A 22330-nucleotide genomic window follows, 5' to 3' on the forward strand; every position below is an offset into this window, starting at 1 on the left:
CACTATCCTGATGGGAAGTAAGAAACTGTATTGTATGGGTTCAACGCTCTTATCAAGACAATGAGATCTTACTCATTGAGGGTACGCTATTTTGGAACATTTCAGACTTAATTTTTATTTCATTTTTATTTTATTTACCTTAAAATAAAAAGGCAGGGAGAGATATGCAAACTGTGAAATATGCAATTTGTGTCTGATTGTCATGTTTTATTAATGAAAATGTGCCGCAATATTGCCTTTGGTTCGCTGTTGGTCGATCATAAGTTTCTACAACGTCCTTGAAGAGTGGAGAGGCCATACTTCATCATCTAACATACCTTTCTGACAGAACCCAGGGCCACGAGGACTGCGTGGAGAACATTGACAATCCTTCTATTGACACAAATTTAAGATGAGCAATATTGGGATTTAAAACAGGGTCATCTAAACCCCTTCGTGATACAGGGTAAGTTTGTGCTTTACCGGGCACAGTTTTGAATCCTCAGGGACAAAGAGTAACGCTAGATTTAGAGGTCAGTTGTCTATAATTAAACCCGGTTTGCAAATACAACTATCTCTAAAAAGAAACGATTTCCTTGCACGAAAAAAAAGCAGCGCTGAACGTGAATCTGCGATTAGTCTTCCGAAATGCAACTAGTAGAAGCAGTATGCAGAGTATAACCTCCACAAAGCATGACGAACGCTGTGTGTCACAGCAACATTTCGGCACCTTCGCTGTTTAAGGAAACAGGATGAACGGCGTACGTAATATAGGGCACGATCAGTCCAATCAGTGGCACAGCACGATACCAACTGAGCTAACCGTGCAGCGCTAGAGGGCTGATGAAGTGCTTGGTCCTTTTAATGGTACAAAACATTAGTTCTAGAGTTTGGTCCTTTTAATGGCACACATATCAGTTCTATCTGTGGTATTAACTTCCCCATCACCACTAATAAAAACATACATAATGGATAGTTATAGGTATAGAGATGAATTGCTAGTCAGGTCTAGAATATCTAAACGTTACAATAACCAGGATAATATCTGTTTTTTAAGAGCACCCAGGCAGGTAAATGTGATGTAAACCTTGATAGGTGATGTCTAGCTGAGACCTGGTTCTTGAAGAATATTTAAACAGAAAGAAAATTTAATTAAGTTATGGTTTTAAGCTTTGTTCGAGCCGTGCTTACAACAGAGTGGAGATTTTTAATGTTTCCTTATATTTAGCTAAATGTAAGCGTTTTTACACCACCATCAACACACTTTAGATAATTTATTTGAGGGCTGACTTCAGACCCAGGCTTTCAGGACCAACCTGGGCTGAAAAGGCCATGGCATCACAGCAAAAAAAGACAGAAAAAACTCGATATAGATTTCTCCCCACTCCGGAATCGAACTCGAGTCTCCTGCTTTCGACGGCGAAACTCCTAGCCGCTACACCACAGACGCCTGTCAGACTGGAAAGAAGAATTAATCAAAGCGAATCTAAGCGGGGACATCGCATAAATTACCTGCTCCTGCACTGTCGTTTTGTTCAACACCTCCGGGGGGACGTCGGGAAATTTCACTTCTTGCACAACGTTGTACTTCTTCGACTTCCTGCTCGCCATGCGCAGAGGGTAGTCGTTGTGACGTGTGCGGAACTCGACTCCATTCAGGACGAACTAGGATAAAGAAGAACAGAAATGTAAACCAAAAAAATTTAAGAAATAATGGAATAAAGTTACCCATACCCACACCCACAGTCAAAGAAATAGAAAGAGGGTATTGAGAATAGAATACCACTACCCCGAACAATATAGAATTGCAGCAGATTTCAATTTCATAATCAATAATATGATGGGTTATGTCATTCATTTCCATTTTGGTGAGCGAACGTTTAACGTTTGAAGCCATTAAGTTACTCCAACGGCCAACGGGTTAATGGGCTAAGGCTTACAATACTGTTGTTGACGCGACATTTAGATGGGTGGTCAATTGGATTTTGTTTGTCCTTGAGTAAGACATTATGATAACCATTGCTCTAAAACAGGGGTGCACGCTTAAGTGACCTTATGTAGTTGCCAGCGCTGTAAAACTCGAACCATGACTTAAAGTAAAAGCAGAGCACTGCAGTGGAGACCAGCAGTAGAATGTTTATAATCTACATAAGTGTGATTTTGTGAATTAATTAACACTGCACTACCTCAAAATTACAAAGTCTATCTGCTCAATACTTAGTTTTGAGAAGTTTGACGAACATTTTTTTTTAGTTTCACAATATGTAAAGCTTTTTCAAGAGCAATTTTTGAAGATCTTGACGACTCCGAATATTGTTACGCTTTCGATAGAGCAGATATGCAGAAACATGCTTTCTTACCTCATGGTCCAAGTAACCGAAAACGGCCAAAGTGTCAGATTTCGTAATTCTGAGGTAGTGATTAACATATTGTTTTTATACGTGTATCTAAGAATCTATATATTATGAATACTATTGTAAACAAATCTCACCTCAGCTTTCAATAGAAATTGAATTTATTTATTCATTCAGAAAGAAAATTTTTTTTTTTTTAATTTATCAAACAAGTGCTCCTCTTCTCATAGCAGATTCACACAACTTTACCAAGCCTCTCTTCGTTGGTCAGATAATTATTATGACCTGGAGGCCATACACCACGGAGGCGCATTTGGTTCTATTCATAGATATAAGTACTGTTACTATTATTAGGGGCTAGCGCCATTGTTGGGAACATTAAAGTCTTTGTCAATTGCTATGTATCTATTCACAGTTGACTAAACTGAGGACAATTAGAACACCACAGCAGTGAAATCAAGAATAAAAGAGGGATGAGGAGGATATAGCGATAGTAATACTTCGCATGTACACACATACACACACGCACACACACACATAACATGTATATGCATATATTTTCTTCTCTAAAATTGTCTTCTTCCACCTTCTTTCCTTCTCTCTTGCAATATTCTGTCGCCTTCTTTCGTCTCCACTTTCTTCCCACACCCCCTCACCTCCTTTGCCCCGTCCACTGGGCTCCTAACTCTTTCTGCAGTCTTTCTACTGCAATTCCTTGGCTCCTTTTTACCACTGTCTTTCAGCCACACCCTTGATCTTTTGGTAGGAAAGATCTACTCCTTGCCTTCTCGGACAAGGGCGAAAATTCTCGGAGGGCCCGTGTGCAAGTTGCGCACGTTAAAGATCCCTTGGTGGTCTAAAACTGATAAGAGTAGGCTTCGGCCTCCATCCATGCAAAATTCAAAATATCCTACCAAATGAAAATGTTTGGTGTGTCCCGAGCGATCATATAACCTTATGCAGTTACGAGCGCCTTAAAACACTTACCCAAAAAAATATGCACAGACACACTCACACACACACACACACACACACACACACACACACACACACACACACACACACACACACACACATAAACACACACACATACACAGAAAGGTGAAGAGAGAGAGAAAAAGAGAGAGAGAGAGAAAAAGAGAGAGAGGGAGAGAGAGAGAGAGAAAGAGAGGGGGGAGAGGAGGGGGGGGGGAGGAGCGAGAGTAAGAGGAATATAAGCGGCAGAGTGAGATATATATCTCCACTCGAACAAACCAGATGAGTTTCTTGTGACGCTTGGCTTGATTATGAAGTCAAAAATAAAATATGTTTCGCATTCCGGACGAAACCAAACAAAGTTCACAAACGAAAACCTCCGTTTTACATCTTTATTCACTGTAAACTTGGCAAATTGCCTAATAGCCTTATTCATTGAAATTTGCAGTGTTTATGGAGAACCTGCTTGTTCTTACAACATAATTTATCATTGGGTGAGATAATCTAGTGATTGGTACTTTAAAAACATTCTACCCACACGAGAATTAAAATTTCATATTCAAAAATAAAGATATCAAATAATTGTTAATATTTAACGGGTTTACTATTTTCGCGGACTCACGTTCTGACCATCCACGATTCCTCAGTGAACAAGAAAACCACTGATGTTATCTTGAACGACATTGCTCAAGATCCCCATACCTCTATGCAAGCACCTAGTGATATATTATCTGAACTGGGTTGTTGTTTTTTTTCGATCGTGCAAAATTTCTTTCGTGGAGGATTTCATATGAAACGTGTGTGTCCGTTTGCTACCAGCTTTACTATCCGTTGAGCATAAAAGAGACACGGTGATTTTTTTTTTCAAAATTGCTCAGCGTTTTTGAACCCCAAAGGCCCAAGTGACTAACACACATTGACTTGACAGATGAAACCTGAGTTCCCCTTTGTTTTTAAAAATTCCGTCAAAGCGACAGAATCACTAGCGGATAGATGGATGAGGAGACAAGCCTGTTCTTTTGCGTTCACAATTTCTAAGCAGAAAGAAGCTGTTTTTTTTATCAGTTACAGTGGTCCTCTTTTGTTTGAAATCATGCCACACATACACACACACACACACACACACACACACACACACACACACACACACACACACACACACACACACACACACACACACACACACAGCGCACGCGTGTAACGCACACAGACATACGCACACAAACATACACAAATTATATATATATATATATATATATATATATATATATATATATATATATATATAATATTATAATTTGAATGAGAAGCTGGAGACCAGACCAGTGGGAAGAAACAAATGGATCGGAACGATGAAGAGTAACACAGACGTAGGATGTTTATTTGTCCTGCAAAAGTGAGCAGAATGTACAGAAATGTGAGACGACATGGAATAATATCAAGCGACAAACCCAGGATGTGAGAAAGGAGAAAAGTGTTTGTTCGTGGTCTGTATTCTGATCCAGAGTGAGAAAGGCAATGGTAATGCTGCTGCTGCTGCTGGTGCTGGTGCTGCTGCTGCTGCTGCTGCTGCTGATGATGATGATGATAAAAAGTGAGCACTTACCACACCTTCTCCCTGTCCTAGCGTGATCCGGTTGTTGGTGTGGTCGTGTATTGAGGCTACGCCGGAGGCAGTGTGGGCGTTGACGTTGTAGGTGAGGGGCCCGCTGGAGGTGGCGCGTACCTGCTTGATTCCTGATGCCCCGTCTGAGCGGACCTTCTCCTCGGCTGCCACCTGCTGCAGCATCACCTGGAGGAATTAGACACACCCAGCTGTTAAAAGAATTTGAGAAAGTCGTATAATACCCACACTTTTCCGATCCAGCGGCCATTTCTGTTCTAGCCCTTCGGCCTGTATAATACCCTAAAAATAAAATATTATTTGCCGCTCCAGTGGATAAGTGAGTAGAGAGTTTAGACTCAAGAGTAAAATCAAGCATGCGTCTGTGACACGGGGATCAGATAGGTGGTCACAGGGGTGTGTCCTTGAGCAAGATACGACAACCCTAGTAAAAAAAAACACCAAAAAACCCAGGGCGCTGCACAGTGGCGACCAGCAATGGCATGGTTGTAAAATTGTTCTGTATCGGTGTAATTGTGGAGGCTATTTATGTATACATGTACATGTATTTACGTATTCATGTATTTATAATTATATATTTATGTATTCAGGTATGTTTGCCACTGTAAACCAAATTGCCCTTTTGGGATCAATACTTTTACTTTTTCATCCTCTGTTGCCGTTACGCGTCGAGGGGAGATGCAGTTTTCTATAGTAGGCCAACTCCGCGCCTCTTTCAGTTGTGATGTTGTGTTTTCTTAAGGTTTCCTTGACACCCTCGATCCACCTTTTGCGTGGCCTTCCTCTTCCTTTATAGCCTGAGTGCTTGGTGTTGTAGGCTCTCGAGGCGTAACATGTGGCCAAACCATTTCATCCTCTGTCTTTCTAGGTAACACAGGCAGGACTCAATGCCGATAGCTGCTCTTACTTCTTCATTTCTCTGCTTGTCTTGTCTTGTAATGTTAAGGGTTTTGCGGAGACATTTCATTTGGCATGCGGTGATTTTGCTTTCATGGGTTTTGCTTAAAGTCCAAGTCTGACACTGATAACATAATGTTGGTATGAATATTGAAGGGATAAGCTGTCTCTTTGTGTCCATGGAGATGTTTGGATGAGATAGGAGGGGTGCGAGCTGGTAGGTGACAGCGTTGGCTTTTTGAGGTCGCATTTCATATTCTCTGTCTATGGACCCGCTTTCAGAAAAAGTGCTGCCAAGATGAATTCAAATGTAATTTATTTATTTATTTTAATTATATCTGAATTATTGTATTGTGCTACGCACATGCCATAATAGCGCACATGTTAATGATCACACTGTTTAAAATTTTTCTTTCACTCTAATTATGATTATCTTGAGTAAATTGTGTCTATGGTATAGCGGTTAGGCGCTTCTCTGTCGAAGGGCAGGTGACCCGTAATCGATTCCCGAATGGAGAGAACATTTTTATCGAGCATCTTTATCTTTCCGCAGTGATGTTGTGTTTTATCCTTCTCAGTCCAGGTTGGCCCTGACAGGAAGGGTCAGAAACCACCTCTTAAATGATCTGAGCTGTGTCAACATGGGCGTAAAATGCACCTTAAAAAAAACAAAGAAAAAACATATTGCAGATGATTGTACTATTGTATCGCTTGTTTGTACACTTCGCTCGTCTCCGTTCCCTTTAAAGTGTGCATGCCCTCCCCTCCCCCCCCCCAAAAAAAAAGAAAGAAAGAAAGCAACAACAATAAACCAACAAACAACAACAACAAAAACAACGACACACGAACAATACAACTTTTTTCCCCTTCTCCTCATTCCTACAACGTGAGCCTCAGTGGGCACCAGCCGCCAGCCTCTTTAGTAGGCACAAAACAAAGGAAGGGACGTAACTGTGCCATGACAATGAGTGGAAGTGCATTCTGTTCGTCTTTTGTTGCGAGATAGGGAGAATTAAACTGTATTGCGAGTCAGAACATCAAAACGAATGATGGAAATACGTTTCTTACAAACACCATTTCAAATAGTCAATAAATTCCAATTAACTAATCCAGACAATGAGGGTGAAAATGTTCAGTATATTAAATGTTCGTTAAAAAATACGACCACTACGCACTACGACAGTATTGTTTCTTGAGACCATGGCAGACTTGCAACACAATAAGAAGCTTCTGGTCCGTTATATTTTGTTAAATAAAAAAACAACCCACGACGTTCGAGGCGAATCAAAATCTTAATTGCCTCCCATTTTGAAAAAAGATGAACACGTATTAAGACCAAATAACATAGGGAATAATATTCTGTTAAGAATAATGTCCCTTTCCAGTTGGCAAAAATCAGTAATAACGTTATGCTATCCAACTTTCTTCGTATGAATTAAACCTTTAACGAGGGTAATAGATAATATTATGCTAAGTCGATTTTCTATTGCTGTCAATGTGTATGTTTGATTCATCTCTGTCCCCCATGAGACATAAACATTCTCATACATTCTCACCCCCCCCCCCCCCAACAAGCCCACATCCCTTTCTTCTTTAAAAGATAATCATCATAATCATTCGCCTTTTTCGTCTTGGCATTGAGAATAAGCCACCAAGACTGTCTCTCCACCTGTCTCTGTTCTTAGCAATCTTCTCCACCCCTAGCCAACAGCTGCGTGCCATAATATGCCTGAGATCTGCCTCTAGATCTCGCTCCCAAGTAGATCTCGGCCTTCCTCTCTTTCTCTTCCTCGGGGCTTAAAGATAATACCATGAATAAAACACCGGTCGTTCTTACCTGTCTGGACAAAGCTCCTATCAGTCTCTTCAACTGCTCCATTTCCCCGAGTTCCCCGTTCTCTGCCTGACAGAGTGCATACGGCAACGTGAGTGCGCATATCGCGAGCACCAGTATGTTCCTTGACCTCATGGTGACCTGTGGGGGTGGGAGTTGGAAACACATTTTAGCACAACGGCAAGCGTGTGATAGATAGATAGATAAATCGATAGATCGATGGATCGATGGATCGATAGATCGATAGATCGATAGATCGATAGATCGATCGATAGATAGATAGATAGATAGATAAATCTATAGATCGATGGATCGATGGTCGATCGATCGATAGATAGATCGATAGATCGATGGATCGATAGATAGATAGATAGATAGATAGATAGATAGATAGATAGATAGATAGATAGATAGACAGATAGATAGATAGATAGATATGTATTTCAATCTGATAACCGTCAGCGCAGATCTTAACAAAAACTAAAAATGTGTGGTTTTTGTGGTCTGTTAGACTACTTATGTAAGAGGCAAAATTGGCCACGGCTCGGATTTAAAGAGAGTTTTCGTTCGTTTTGTTTGTTTTTTTGTTCTTTGTGTTTACGTGTTTACGTTTCAAGTTCACTTGCAGTAAAACAAAAATAATATAAAGAAAACCCCTGCAGTAATTATGCTATTGGTCACTTTCAGACTGAAACGCATTTAAAAAAAATAATATTTTGAACAATATTAACGTTGAAAAGAAGAAGAAAGAGTGGACCATGTCCCACACCCACCAACAAAACTTTCTAAAAAGGCGATCGTAACTATCAAAGTATAATAAGAAACATTAATATAAGGAGCTACATGCTTTTATTTTAGGAAGAGGGGCAGGCAGGGAAGAAGAGGTGTGTATGTGTGTGGGGGGTCGAGGGGGGAGTTGAGTCGACACCATACTAAGTATATTGTATCTCATACCGTGGTGGGGACTGTTTGTTGCTCTTAGGGATATATAAACTTTTAGGGACAAAGCATAGCACATTAACCTAGCGTAGTACTTATAAAACGGGATTAACTCTCTCTCCCCCCCCCCCTTTCTCTCTCTCTCTCTCTCTCTCTCTCTCTCTCTCTCTGCCCTCTCCCTCCACTTCTCTCTCTGTCTGTTTGTCTGTCTGTCTGTCTGTCTGTCTGTCTGTCTGTCTGTCTTTCTTTCTTCCTCTCTCTCTCTCTCTCTCTCTCTCTCTCTCTCTCTCTCTCTCCCTCTCTCTCTGTTACACACACACACACACGCACACACACGCACACACACACGCATACACCCATACACAAAATTCACAGGCCCGCGATGGGACAAAATACTTAAAAATATTTCCACAGACTCACCCCCCCCCCCCCCAAACCCCCCCCCCCAAAAAAAAACCCAACTATACATGCTACTCCAGGACGAAAGCTCTTCCTCCAATGTCACAGACACACAGTACATTACCCTTACAGGGCGTGACCTCGCCGGCCAAAAGGTCCGAGTTGCCCTCTTTGACCCCAGCCTCGGTTCCTCTAACGCTATCGAGCCTGCTGCTCTGGGATTCCTCAGAAGTCTTTCTATTATAGAAACATGTCATGATAAGCTGAAAGGATCTTCAGAGTTAGCGCGTTTCTTTCTTTCTTTCTTTCTTTATGTATTTATCTATTTGTTTATTTATTTATTTAAACTTTGGCATCCTTTGGTTTAGTTTAGTTTAGTTTTATTTTGAGCCTGAGTTTTACGGCACTTGCAAAGCAAAAAAAAAAAAGAAGTTTTATAAGTGTGGACGATTGGAGGTGCCACTAAAGAATAACATTCGATGAAGAAGGGAGATAAGGATGCTAGTCAGACTTGTGTCGCTTCCTCCTTCCTAACCAATCCTCCGTCTCCCTGGTCTGATTATTCTACACAATGAATGACTTAGTTTCTACAATCCACAAACAGTAAACAGAGAATTCTTTTCAATTTAAGTTTACGGTTCTCACAAATTCATTTTGGCTAGGTCACGTTTAAAATCTCTTTCAGTTCTTTTTCATTTAATTTTTATAAAAGAGAGGTCGCAACTGTTTTCAGCGATAGTGTTTTCTCATAAGATGTGCTCCTGTTCTATTTTAATTCATTCTTGACTTGAGAATGCAAAAGAATAAATGGTTTCAAATTCTGAGGGCAATGTCTGCAATATATAGTTATGGTACTGTTCATCAAAACAGTTCACGGTGGGTTGATTTTGTCCAAATTTGCTAATTCATATCCATAATATTTAGAGAACTCGGCTTTGTAACGCACTCAACAGGCTACCAAGGGAATGTCTTTGTACCTTCAGTCATGCTGACTTAAGCTAACTCTTTAGTTTCATTATGCTTTACTTCCACTCTAACCAATGCGCCCTCTCTCCTCCGCAACAGTTCTGATGCCCCCCCCCCCCCAGGGGACGAGTAAGGAAAAAATGTAGTATATCTCCGAGAACAGAATGACAGAATCAGAGCCGCGCCAGTAGTCGAGCAGCGAGGTTATTTTTATATTTATTTATTCATTAGCCCGTAGTGTGGCAGCTTGAAACATGCAATCTACTCAAGATTACCTCAAGACAGGAAAGGACACATGACAAAGCACAAACGTGATTATCATGCCATACAGCGCAGTATCTATTTGGAGACGTCTCCAGCGGAGATGTACCAATCAAAATACTTTGTGCCTCTAGACCAAGTAAAAAAAAATAAGGCGGTAACATTTAACCCATAATTTGATATTTGCAGTCAGGTTTGAATTTTTTTTTTAAATAATTGATTTGCGACAGTTTTAGTGGCTATACGTGTGATCTCCAGCAAACGATACGCAGTTTGACCTTCACTCCCTTGCCCCAAGTAGTGCATCTGTGTGCGGGAGTGCGTCTCCGAACAGTTCCTGGGTGCTCGCAGGAGACGTCTCAGAATATCTTCTACCAAGACAACGGGAGATTCGACAACTCCTCTGAACCACCCCCACCCCCCTCCTTTCTGACTTCTCTCTCTCTCTCTCTCTCTCTCTCTCTCTCTCTCTCTCTCTCTCTCTCTCTCTCTCTCTCTCTCTCTCTCCCCCCCCACACACACACACGCAGACACAACCCCCTCCCCACCTGCCCTGCTCTAATTCAGAAAACACTTCCACGGTATGTGACGCCCCCCCCCCCCCCCCAAAGAATAAATGCATAACTCTGACGTATTTCAAGTGCCCGGGTGTCACAACAAAATCAACTGTTTTTCTCATAGAAGGTCAAGAGTTCATTGGGCCAGTGTCCTAAGTGACGCAGAGATGGGAAAATGTTAAGAGGGCGCAATACATACTTGGCTCACAATGGATGATTTCGTAAGGCAGTAGATGCTATGGGATGGTAAGGAATAGTATGCTGTGGTAAGGTCTGTTGTGGAATGGGATGGTATGTTTTTTTGGGGGGGTTTTTTGGGTTTTTTTTGTAAAGTGTTTTACGGCGCTCGCAACTGCATAAGGTCATATGAGCGCGCGGGACACACCTAGTATTTTCAGTTGGTAGGAAATTTTGAATTTTGCCCGGGTGGCGGCCGAAGCCTACTCTTATCGATTTTAGACCACCAAGAGATCTTTAACGTGCGCAACTTGCACACGGGCCCTCCGAGATTTTTCGCCCTTGTCCGAGAAGGCTAGGCGTAGATCTTTCCTACCAGAAGATCAGGGGTGTGGCAGAAAGACAGCATTAAGGAGGAGCCAAGGAGTAGCAGTAGAAAGGCTGCAGAAAGAGTCAGGAGCCCAGAGGAGGGGGCAAAAGAGGTGAGGGGGTGGGGGCAGAAAATGAAAATGAAAGCAGACGACAGAACATTGCTAGAGAGCAGGAAAGGAGGTGAAAGGAGACAATTTTTAGAGAAGAAATGTTTTCGGTCGCTACCCGGATTCGATCCCGGGACCTTTGAATGAGAGGCCAACACCTTAACCTCTAGGCAACGAGAACCCCTGGGATGCTATAATGTGGTGTGGAATGATATGGTACGGTATTGTAAGATACAGTTTAATGTGGTGTAGAATGATGCATGTGATAAGTATGGCTGAGAAATATATGAAATTGTATAATACCGCCGAGAAGTGTCAGGTTCGTTTGTTTTAGTAAGGTTTTATGGCGCTCGCAACTGTATAAGGTCATATGAGCGCCAAGGGGTGGATGTCAACAGAGAAGTCCAAACGGGGAATGCGGCTTACTCTGCTCACCTCTCTAGCCTCAACAGCACGAAGTCTGCTTCAGGTGGCGTCGGTAGCCTAGTGGTTGTAGGGGGTGCCCACATACGCGTTCAGGTCGGGTCGGGTCTGGAAATCGTTGTCGGGGTTTCAGTGCACACTACAGCCCCGCCGCGATTGTACTCGACGACCTGGAAGTTAAAGTAGAGAAGCCTTTAACCTACATGCGACTACACTGAGGGTGTAAACCCGGGCTACGATTGGCTGTACCTTTGACCCATGAATACATAAAATATGCCTGCCGTACTCTTGGACTGTGTGTGTGTGTATGTGTGTGTGTGTGTGTGTGTGTGTGTGTGTGTGTGTGTGTGTGTGTGTGTGTGTGTGTGTTCGTGAGTACTTGCTTGCTTTCTAACTTGCTTTAATCTACGTGTCCACCAAAATAAGCCATTTCCAGGCCAGGCTAATGTACGAAGTTTTTTCACGGTGTAGAGGCGACTCAAAAAGATCCACGTCCACGGATATCAGACCAGCTAAAACTATTTTTAGCCCAGTGTGTTATGATTACGAGGACAACAGACAGCACTGACGATTTATTTACCACTTTAAAAAGCTAAAAAGCAACAAATTATAATTATGGGGAAAATTGTTGGTAAGTTTGGAGGATGAGAAAAAGGGAAAAAATAAATACATAAAAGCTGGGACTGGGATTCGAACCCACACTCACGAAATAATATTTTGCGTTTCAAACGCAGACACACTGTTCACTCGGCCATCAGAACTTTCATCAGTGAGGGTAGATTAGGCTTCATATTTACAACACTGTTTAAGGAAAGGCAAAGCGACATAATAAATCCAGATGTAGATCTAGAATCTAGGCCTAGATCTTGTGGACCTTATGATAAGGTCAGTAGAAAACTAAAAATTGGCGGAAAATTGGAAGCACTAAACATTAGAGAACGTAGATCTAGACACGTCCATAGCTAGATTCTTGGTCTAACATGGCCTATTTTTAGCCCTCCTGAGAACGAAATAACCTAGATCTAGATCTAGGTCAAGTGCTTTGATTTCATTTTTGTTGTTGCTGTTTTTCATCCCAAATCTGCTATTGTACAACTTATTATAATGAGATACAACTTTATTGATCATGTAAAGTGCAATGAAGAAGCAAAAATATACTTAAAGATGCAAATTTCTTTCCAAAATGAGTCGAATCGAGGCCAGAGTATTACTTTAATGTATTCATGGGTCAAAATGGACACATGACTCAGCCTTGTTGTGATTGGATGCAAACCACCCGATCGCGCGATTCGCAGGCCAGAAAAAAAACCGCGTTTGTTTTGTAGGTCACCGATCGCGTCGATCGGTTTGTGCCACGATGGCCGCTTTGCGCCCTCAATTTGGCTATCCCTGACTACCCGATGGGTCCGACCCGACCTGACCCGATCCGATCGCGTATGTGGGCACCCCCTCTTAGGCTACGGGACTAGTAATCGTGAGATTGCGGGTTCCGGGGTTCGAGCCTCAGCTCGGTACGACGTTGTGTCCTTGGGAAAGACACTTTACACGAATTTCTCATTTGGCTCGGTCCTTTCGGAGATGGACGTTAAACTCGGAGGCCCTGCCTCTTAAATAACTTAATAGTGTTGATAGGGGCGTTAAACCTGTACCATTTCCCCCTTTTTAAAGTCTGCTTGGACTATCAAGGCACCACGGGAATAGCAGTTCACAAGTAGAGAGTGACAAACATACAAAAGAAGTAGAGGAAAAACGACAATAGTAAGGATAAGGAAAGAAAAAAGCAGCGGTTCTCCTATGTTGTTCCGGCACAGTATGAGCATAACAGTAACACTGATAAATCAGCCCATTTACAATTCAACTGTGCATAATAAAACATAATGACATAGTACGTCATGCTATGGCGTCGTGTAGAGATGAGTGATATGATAATACATGTAATTATATATGGTAGGCTATGTAGAACATTTGAATTATTGCACATACCAGATCTTGTTAAGTTGTCAATGTTAAGTCATTGACGACGTTCAGTCTGGTCTTTCTAAAACTCATAAAGACATACTGTTTTGGAGCAGAACCTCGTCATTCAAACATATTTTTCGATTTTGTTCTCTTTATTTGAAACTTTAAAAGACATGCAATTATGTGCAAGTATGAAATAGACAAATTCGTGTTTCTGATTTGTGTATGTTGGTTCAAAATGTGCCGAAACAATGCTTTTGCCGTTTGGCTGATCGTACAAACGTATCTGATATGTCATCAAAGAGTTAATGATCTACCTTCCTACAGTGTGTAGAATGTAAAATCTTACATCCCCCCCCCCCCGGCCCCCTAAAAAGCAACGACAGCAAAAGAGCAAAAACAAAACAAAACAAACAAAACTAAATTAAAGAGCAACACTAATAATACAGCTCAATCCTCTGTTATCACCATCTGTCCGAGACAATTAAGTGTACAAACAACCGTGCCCCTCCCCCTTTCTCTTTTACTTTAAAAAAAATTATTATAATGACACTGTGCAATACCATTTAAGGATGATCACTTTTCTCCTCATCAATGCACGACCTCAGATTTACAAAGTTCAATCTGCTCAATACTTAGTTTTGAGAAAACTGACGTCAATTTCTTTTTAATTTCACAATATGCCAAGCTTTTTCAAATGTAATTCTTTTAAATATCTCGATAACGACTCCAAACAATGTAACGACTTTGATAGCGTATACAGAACATATTTGGTTTTTCAACATAATTTGGTTTCTTAATAACTCAAAATGCCCCAAAATGTCAGATAGAATTTTGTAATTATTTGGTAGCGAATGTTTGGTTGTCTTGGACAGATCAGAAAGTATATTGAACTACATCAGCAACCACCATCGTGGAGACCCCATTGTTGTCGATCGCCTGATAAAATCGTGAATTCCACACGAAGCAAATTTTACAGGAGAGGGAAAAAACTGATTTTTTCCGTCATTTGGCGTTCAAGAAATAAACTAAATGGATAAATCTGATTAATTACCTTTTAGAAATAATACTGTAGTACGTTTTTTACCGTAGATGGTCATTTTTTCGAAAAAGTGTGGGATTCACGATTTTCATATTCGAATCTCGCCTGATGCGGTCGTGAATTCCACACAGGTGTGGAATTCACGATTTCATCAGTAGGCTTTTGGGAACGCGGTGTTGTATTCACGGTTATAGGCAGTGTGTTTTCTCTTATTAGAGGCCCTGGTATGTTTAAAAATATATGAAAGCACGAAATACTGTTATAAGAAAGACTTTAAAAGATCAATTTAAAACTGAGTATGACCTTACAGATTAAGTGAAACAGAAAGTTATTCATTATTTTACCACTATAAACATCTCTCATTCTTACATGAATGTGATATTGTATGTAATTTATGAAATCATATTCCTTCATTTGCGTGCTTTCTCTTTTCCTATCCTTGTTTGTCCAATTGTGTGTAAGTGTAAATCCTTTTTAATTGGGCTTGGACAGGGTGGTGGTGGATGGGTTGAGAACTTGGTGTATGTCAAACTTTTATACCCCGTGAATGACTGAATGATCATGTTTCATTATCTTACTCATTTTGTTTCTCAGATCCTGAAAATTACTCTATGCCATTTATAAGGAGAATGATACAGTGGTGGGGAACTGTTTGTTGAGGTTTCTATGTCTCTTGACTTTAGAAGACTCTCCCACTCTCCGTTTGAGTTCAGTTTGCAAAGAATTCATCCTTATGTATATCAGTTGCTTCATACTGCATTAACAGCTTGGTCTTCTTTTTGTCTACCCGACCTGACAATATTGTGGACAGCAATTTTAACAAAATCATGGGGGTTAATAATATGGTCCACAAATTTCACTTTATATGGTCTTCGTTGATATAATTACAACAATTGCAGTTCTGAAAAAGTGTTTTATTTAAAGCCGCAGCTCAACGACACCGTGCATACTTTCTACTTGCATATGAGTGTAGCCTCTAATAAGATTTTGTTTACAAATTCGTGTTTGCTCTTAGTGGAAAAGACACTCACGGGATTTGAAAGAGATGCAATTTTGTACGAATACACACACACACTCACACACATACACACACACACACACACACACACACACTCACACACACTCACACACACACACACGCACACAAACAAACACACACACACACACACACACACCTATAGCTGTATAATAATATATTGTTATAACCTTCTATGCATTTATGTGTACGTTGAAAAAAAGTCCATCAAACAACTTGTGAATTCATTTGCAATCAAATCACCTTGTGCCTTTTGTCATAAGTAATAGATGGCATCATACGAGGTCACATTGAAGAATATGTGCATGTTTCTGGAACAAGAGCTGACAAAAGTACACTCTGAAGATTCATGCAAATCATCAAAAGGTCTTCTTGCCTAAGAGCAAAAGTTTTATCCATTGCGTGCCCTGTCTTTGTCATGTTCTTTTCTGCCATGTGAGATTCCCACTTAGTCTGGCTGACGTCGTCATGACTCAAAACTCACGCACAATTCACACTGATCCTTGTTTGGCTCACAGGTCGACATGGTCTTTTCATCTATCACATATTTGAGTAGCCTGACATATAAGGCAGATTGTCCCTGACCTGTGCAGGCGGTTTCAATCTCCCACTGATTACAGAATCAGGGATCAAGATACAGTTTTCCAGAGCTTTGCTGGAAATAGTGAGTGGGAAACTTCAGAAGCATATCCACAGATGTTAACAGAAACTCCTTGGCTTGCACGACCCTTGTGGATTGTTTGGTGGTGTAGCTGGGTGGGCTCTTCTAAAGCACTCTTTACAAAGTACTGGAGGGTCCAGGTTGTCACCAACAAATGCCGGAGGAAGTTTCTCAGGATCAGATGGACAGACAGAGTCACCAATGAGGGAGTAAGGAGCAGAAAATTTGTAGACAGAAGAAAGCTGTGGAGATGGGCTGAACTGAGCATACCATAAGGAAACCAGGCAGCTACATAACAAATACAATTTCAATTTTGAGTCTACAGGTTACACGATCAAGGAAAGGCCATGCTGAACCTGTTACAAAAGTCGCAAAGAATGAAGAACAGAAAATTGGAAAGACATTTGACAAATATGAAGACGTTAACCTAGGGTAGGGAATAGTGGAAAGTGTCCGTACGGGTGAGCCAGGCGATGATGAAACTGGCATGAGCACTTCTAGAGCAATTTACAATGGGTGAGCCCGGTAATAGATATCAACATCCTGCAAACTTAGATCTTCTGATCATTCTGTTTCAGATAATAAACCCAAGTGTGCATCTTTCAGCTTGGTGTATCGCATTTAAAGTGTACTCTTTCGTGTTGAGAAGATCGTTCACACTGGACTTTCTGTCTCCCCATGTCAAAGTCCAAACAAAGACAAAGATAGTTGTTCTGTCTTTGTCTTTTAATAGTGAGCAGCCATTTAATTTGGTTGAGCAATCACATCTGGGTTTCAGTTCATTAGTTTTTTCAGTCGACCTGCTATCTCTTGATTTGTATAGCTTATTGCTGCCCCCCCTCTCTCTCCTTCCCTCTCTCTCTCTCTCTCTCTCTCTCTCTCTCTCTCTCTCTCTCTCTCTCTCTCTCTCTCTCTCTCTCTCTCTGTCTCTCTGCCCCCCCCCCTTTCTCTCTCTCTCTCTCTCTCTCTCTCTCTCTCTCTCTCTCTCTCTCTCTTTCTCTCTCTCTCGGAGGTTAAAATAAGCACATTTGATCTGTTGCAACGCACCGTGTACTTTGAATGACACTTTTTTTTCATTGAAGTCTGGTTCTTTTATCATTTCCGTGTTGTATTTTTTTGTAGCTTTCTTTGATGCCCAAAGCGGTTCACATTGCTGGGCTTCTCAAAATTCCTTTTCTCGTTAGGGAACTCAGTTGTCAAATCAGTGAGCTTTCAATGTAAAACAAGTTTGGGCTGTGATACAACACGGAAATAAACTTTTAATTTATACTTGACTACGTCACGTTATTATTTTAAAAAAATAATTTTGCAAACAAGCAAGATAAAAAATTGTTTTACCCACTACTAGAAGAGCACACAAATTACACATTCGAATTTGACAGTTGTCGTGAAACAATTCCAGTCTTGCATCTAGGAAACACACATCTTAATTATGTGACAGAGGTTTTCCCGCAAAACATATGCAGTCGACATCATAAATTACAACCGTGAATACTGACCGACCATTGTGTTTGCACAACGCAATCGTCCATATTTTAATGGTCCAGAGAGGGGTTCACGTCGCCAACGGTCAGCCCCTCGAGTCATAAATCGACGGATGAGGTCGTGAATTCCACACAGGTGTGGGATTCACGATTTCATCAGGCGATTTTGGGGGCACGGTGTTTATTCATGATTTTCTTATTACGTCAGATTACACGTTTGAGTTGAGATAATTGAAAAATTGTTTTACAGGGACATGTGTCTCACCGAGCACTATGAAAATATGCAAAAAAAACGATTTTCCAAAATTTGTGGAATTCACCGACGATTGTGCTCTCTGTCTTTTGCCCTTATTCTGTGTGTTGGGGTAGCCGGCAAGCGGGGTGTTGACCAAGGCTCTCTCTCTCTCCCCGGCCTTGACGATACATTACCCCTTGTCTGTCTTGGTGATTAACCTTGACACGTGCTCAGCTGGTGTAAAATATTCCTTTCCCCCTCCCCCTTTCCCCCTGGGGGCGGGGAAGCCACCCCACATGAATAAAAGTACGACGACAAGTTAAGACGCTTAACCGAAGAAAGCGTAACGGAAGAAATATCAAAGCAGTGGTCACAGAATAGACTTAATTATGCTGCTATAAACTTAGGATATATTTTGGCTGTTGGATCGACCTATGAATATATTTTGGCTGTTGTATCGAGCTATGAATAAATTTAAGCTGTTGAATCGATCCATGAATGTTAATATGTTGGCTGTTGTGTCAAGCTGGCCACCCTTTTTTTCTGACAAATGAAAAGGAAATCGAAGAACAGCAGTCACCAGGGGGTGGGGGGAGGGGGAGATTTGGCTGTCAATGGCCTGCAAATTGTCCTTTTATATCCTCTGGATTTTATGGACGAGGCGGACCTTCTTTACTTTCTTGGCGTGACTGGTAGTTCTGGATCCAGTCATAAAAACACCCATGCGTTTATCCATCGCTGAGCGTTCATAATGCACTTGTTTATTGGGTGGATCATGTGAATAGCTTATCCATTAGAGAAAGAATTTAGGTGACTGGAGGGTGATCTGGTGTGATTTGCTTTTTCTTTCCTTTCAAACATATTTAATTCTTATCTCTCTTCCTTCTTTCTTGTGTTTGTAACTATCTTGTAACACTTTTAGTCTCCAGCACCAATAATATGATCTTATTGTATTGCAAGTACCTTAAAAGTCTTACTAAAAAACAGGGGGTAACTCTCTTCACTCTCCGTCCAAAATTTTGCAGCTCCTGCCTTTCTAATAATTAAGTTGTGGCTATTTAAAGTATATACACCTTTTTTTTTACGTGCACTCTTAATTAAGGATAAGCTTGTATGGTGTAAATAAGTGAACATTCAATGTTACCCTTCTCCGCGATTGTAAAACATTACAAAAACTTTCCACATCTTACTATTGGTGCTTTCTGCCGTTGTATTATTATTGTTATCATGATGGTGATGACAATAATAAACTTAGGGTCAATCATTTTAGACGAATGATCAAAGTCCGAAGTACTCCCCAGAATAGCACAGACAATAGCCGCGTTAATCAAACTCAAAAAGATCTGGAGAAACAGGAACATTGCCTAAAGCTCAAAGATCTGGCTTATGCGCTCCTCAGTGGCATCAATATTTCTATATGCACTTGAGTCCTGGATCCCGACAGCAGACACAGAGAGTACTGTGGAATAAGAGCTGTTGAGACGAGATGCTTCCGTAAACTGCCCTACATCTCATCCAAAGACCATGTCACCAATGAAGAAGTAAAAAGACGCATAAGAAATGTAACCGGGCCTTACACCGACCTACTATCATAGGTCAAGCAACGCAAACTGTAATGATATTGCCATGTTTTCCGTTCTTCGGGCCTTGCTGAAACTATTCTACAAGGCACTGTGAAGGGGGGACGAAGGAGAGGCAGGCAGAAGAAGAGACGGAAGGATAACATCCGAGAATGGACAGCCATGGAGCTGCTGAACACACTGAGGAAAGTAGAGAACCAAGAGGAGTGGAGGAGATTTATTGTTATCTGTCAGAGGCGGCCACAGCGATGACAAACCTACGGGAGCTGAAGATTCTATTCATCCGACAACGTTCGAAAACGCGTTGTTTTTAAATAATTTACAGTAAAACGCATGCCTTCGTTATTTATGCAACTTCTTCGATTCTGTTTTCATTACCGTAAAAGGGCAGGCAACAACAAACATAAACTGAACGCCATTAAAAACTCAACACTTCGTTCGCATAGTCTGAACACGTTTGTATTAAATGAATAAGGATTAAAAGAAGTTTTTTTAAAAGTTGATTCAATTTCCAACAAATGTGAACCATTTTGATCACAAAAGTAAATGATTTCGATACATTGTCCTCATTCTCTCGGCGTACCCCCTTAAGACAAATTTGCAGATAAACACACATCGAAGCTTAATAAAGATCTCTTACCCTTTGTAAATTGTATGGCCATCATTAACATTTAAACAAATCAAAACCCTTCTTCACATGGATTTTATAACATATTCAGTGTTTTGTTGAGAAATTCTGTCCCACTTTCGCGCAGCGCGATCTTCCAATAGCTGCAGATTCGCAAATCGGCGCACATTTTGCGGTTCAGTTTATCCCATACGTGCGCTGTTGGGAAAATGACCGGTACGTACACTGGCTAGTTCATGACACTTATGTTATAATCTTCCAGAAACTGTCTTGCTTGTTAAATGGGCAGTGTAAGGGTAGGAGTGTCATGTTGGATGACTGAGAGATTCGGATTTTTTCTTTGTGCTGTTTGGCACCGTGAAGATGGCGCTGTTGTTGCGGCTTCGTTAATTGCAGTCCTAAATAAGGTGTTCTTGATCTAAGTCCTGTACTTAGATCTACTGCTCCGCACCTCACCCTAATTAAAGAAACATTTTCACGCACCCCATGCATGCCTTGAGCTGCTACTTTTGAGAAACGAAACGATTTCGCAGATGCGACATCAAAATCTGCCTCTCTTGAACACGGTTCGTCACTCAAGACTGTCCTATTCTTTGCCCGTCCAGGACGTTTCAAGTGTGCTAAAATCTTTGCATACGTCCAGAACAATACATATTTTAGCTGTATTGCTGCTTCTCGGGCACATTTTCCGCTATGAACAAGGCGGAAGCGAAAGTTGCGATCAACCTCCCTAAGTTGAAGAGTTTTGAAATGAAAGAAATAAAAAAAAATGATCGAAAAAAAAAGCTAGCACTTTTGTTTGTAATGATCTACGGGTTATTTTCCATGGAAATAATTTCGTTTTCTTTCATAATAATATAGCAACTAATGAACACATTTTTACTAAAGTATAGTTTATTGTATTGTGATGAAAAGTACTCTTGACAATAGCACAATTCGTGCTTGGGTGTGTGGATTAACAACTGCTCACTTGTGTATCCAAAAATCGTGACGATCAGAGCATATTTGGCTTTTTAATAACTTTTTGAAAACTTTGCGTTTTTAATGGCGTTCGGTATATAATGCAATCATTGCGCAAATTCCTGTTTTTAACCTGTGCATGATGGTTCGAAAAGTACTTCAACATTGCCCTTGGTCTGCTGCTGATCAGACGTGACATGTCCTTTCGGCCTTAGGGAGTTAATGAAATAGAGAACATTTTGTTTGAGTAAATGTTTTACTGTAACTGTAAGTAACAGTAGGCCTAACACAATAATGTCATATTAGTGGCAAAGATTCAATTTGTCACAAGAGAGTAACAATCACAAGAAAAGAAGGAGGGGAGGATCTGGTTAGAATGATAGGATAGAAACCATAGCACCCACCAATCACCCACAAAGAAAACATTTCCGGAGTTAGATACAAATAAACGTTGACATATCGAGGGGGACATGGGAAAAGGCATGTGCTGGGGCGTAGCCAGCCAATCACCCACAAAGAGAACATTTCCGGAGTTAGATACAAATAAATGTTGACATATCGAAGGGGACATGAGAAAAGGCATGTGCTGGGACGTAGCCAGCCAATCACCCACAAAAAGAACATTTCCGGAGTTAGATACAAATAAATGTTGACATATCGAGGGTGACATGAGAAAAGGCATGTGCTGGGACGTAGCCAGCAACGCTGTTTTGGTCGTTCCAAATTGTTTTCTTAGTTGATGGTGAGGTATTGAAGTTTGTTATGCACCCCAAACCCCTGTCAACAGCGCAGATATATCTAAAGAAAACATGTTTGTCTGAAGGAGAGACAGCAAACGTGCGAGATAGATGGATAAACAGAGAGAGAGAGAGAGAGAGAGA

At 41.0% G+C, this 22330-nt stretch overlaps 1 protein-coding gene across 1 annotated transcript in view; it reads right to left on the reverse strand.

Annotated features, from left to right (window-relative positions):
• Window positions 1–22330, reverse strand: part of LOC101860553 (mucin-17) — a gene marked incomplete in the record, with an annotated part of 42335 nt that overhangs the window by 12450 nt on the left and 7555 nt on the right. Inside the window, 3 exon segments of the mRNA XM_013079181.1 lie at window positions 1492–1644; window positions 4915–5100; window positions 7667–7804. Of these exon segments, the coding sequence (XP_012934635.1) occupies window positions 1492–1644; window positions 4915–5100; window positions 7667–7798 (471 nt within the window).

Source organism: Aplysia californica, unplaced genomic scaffold, assembly GCF_000002075.1.
Source record: "Aplysia californica isolate F4 #8 unplaced genomic scaffold, AplCal3.0 scaffold00042, whole genome shotgun sequence".
NCBI lineage: Eukaryota > Metazoa > Mollusca > Gastropoda > Aplysiida > Aplysiidae > Aplysia > Aplysia californica.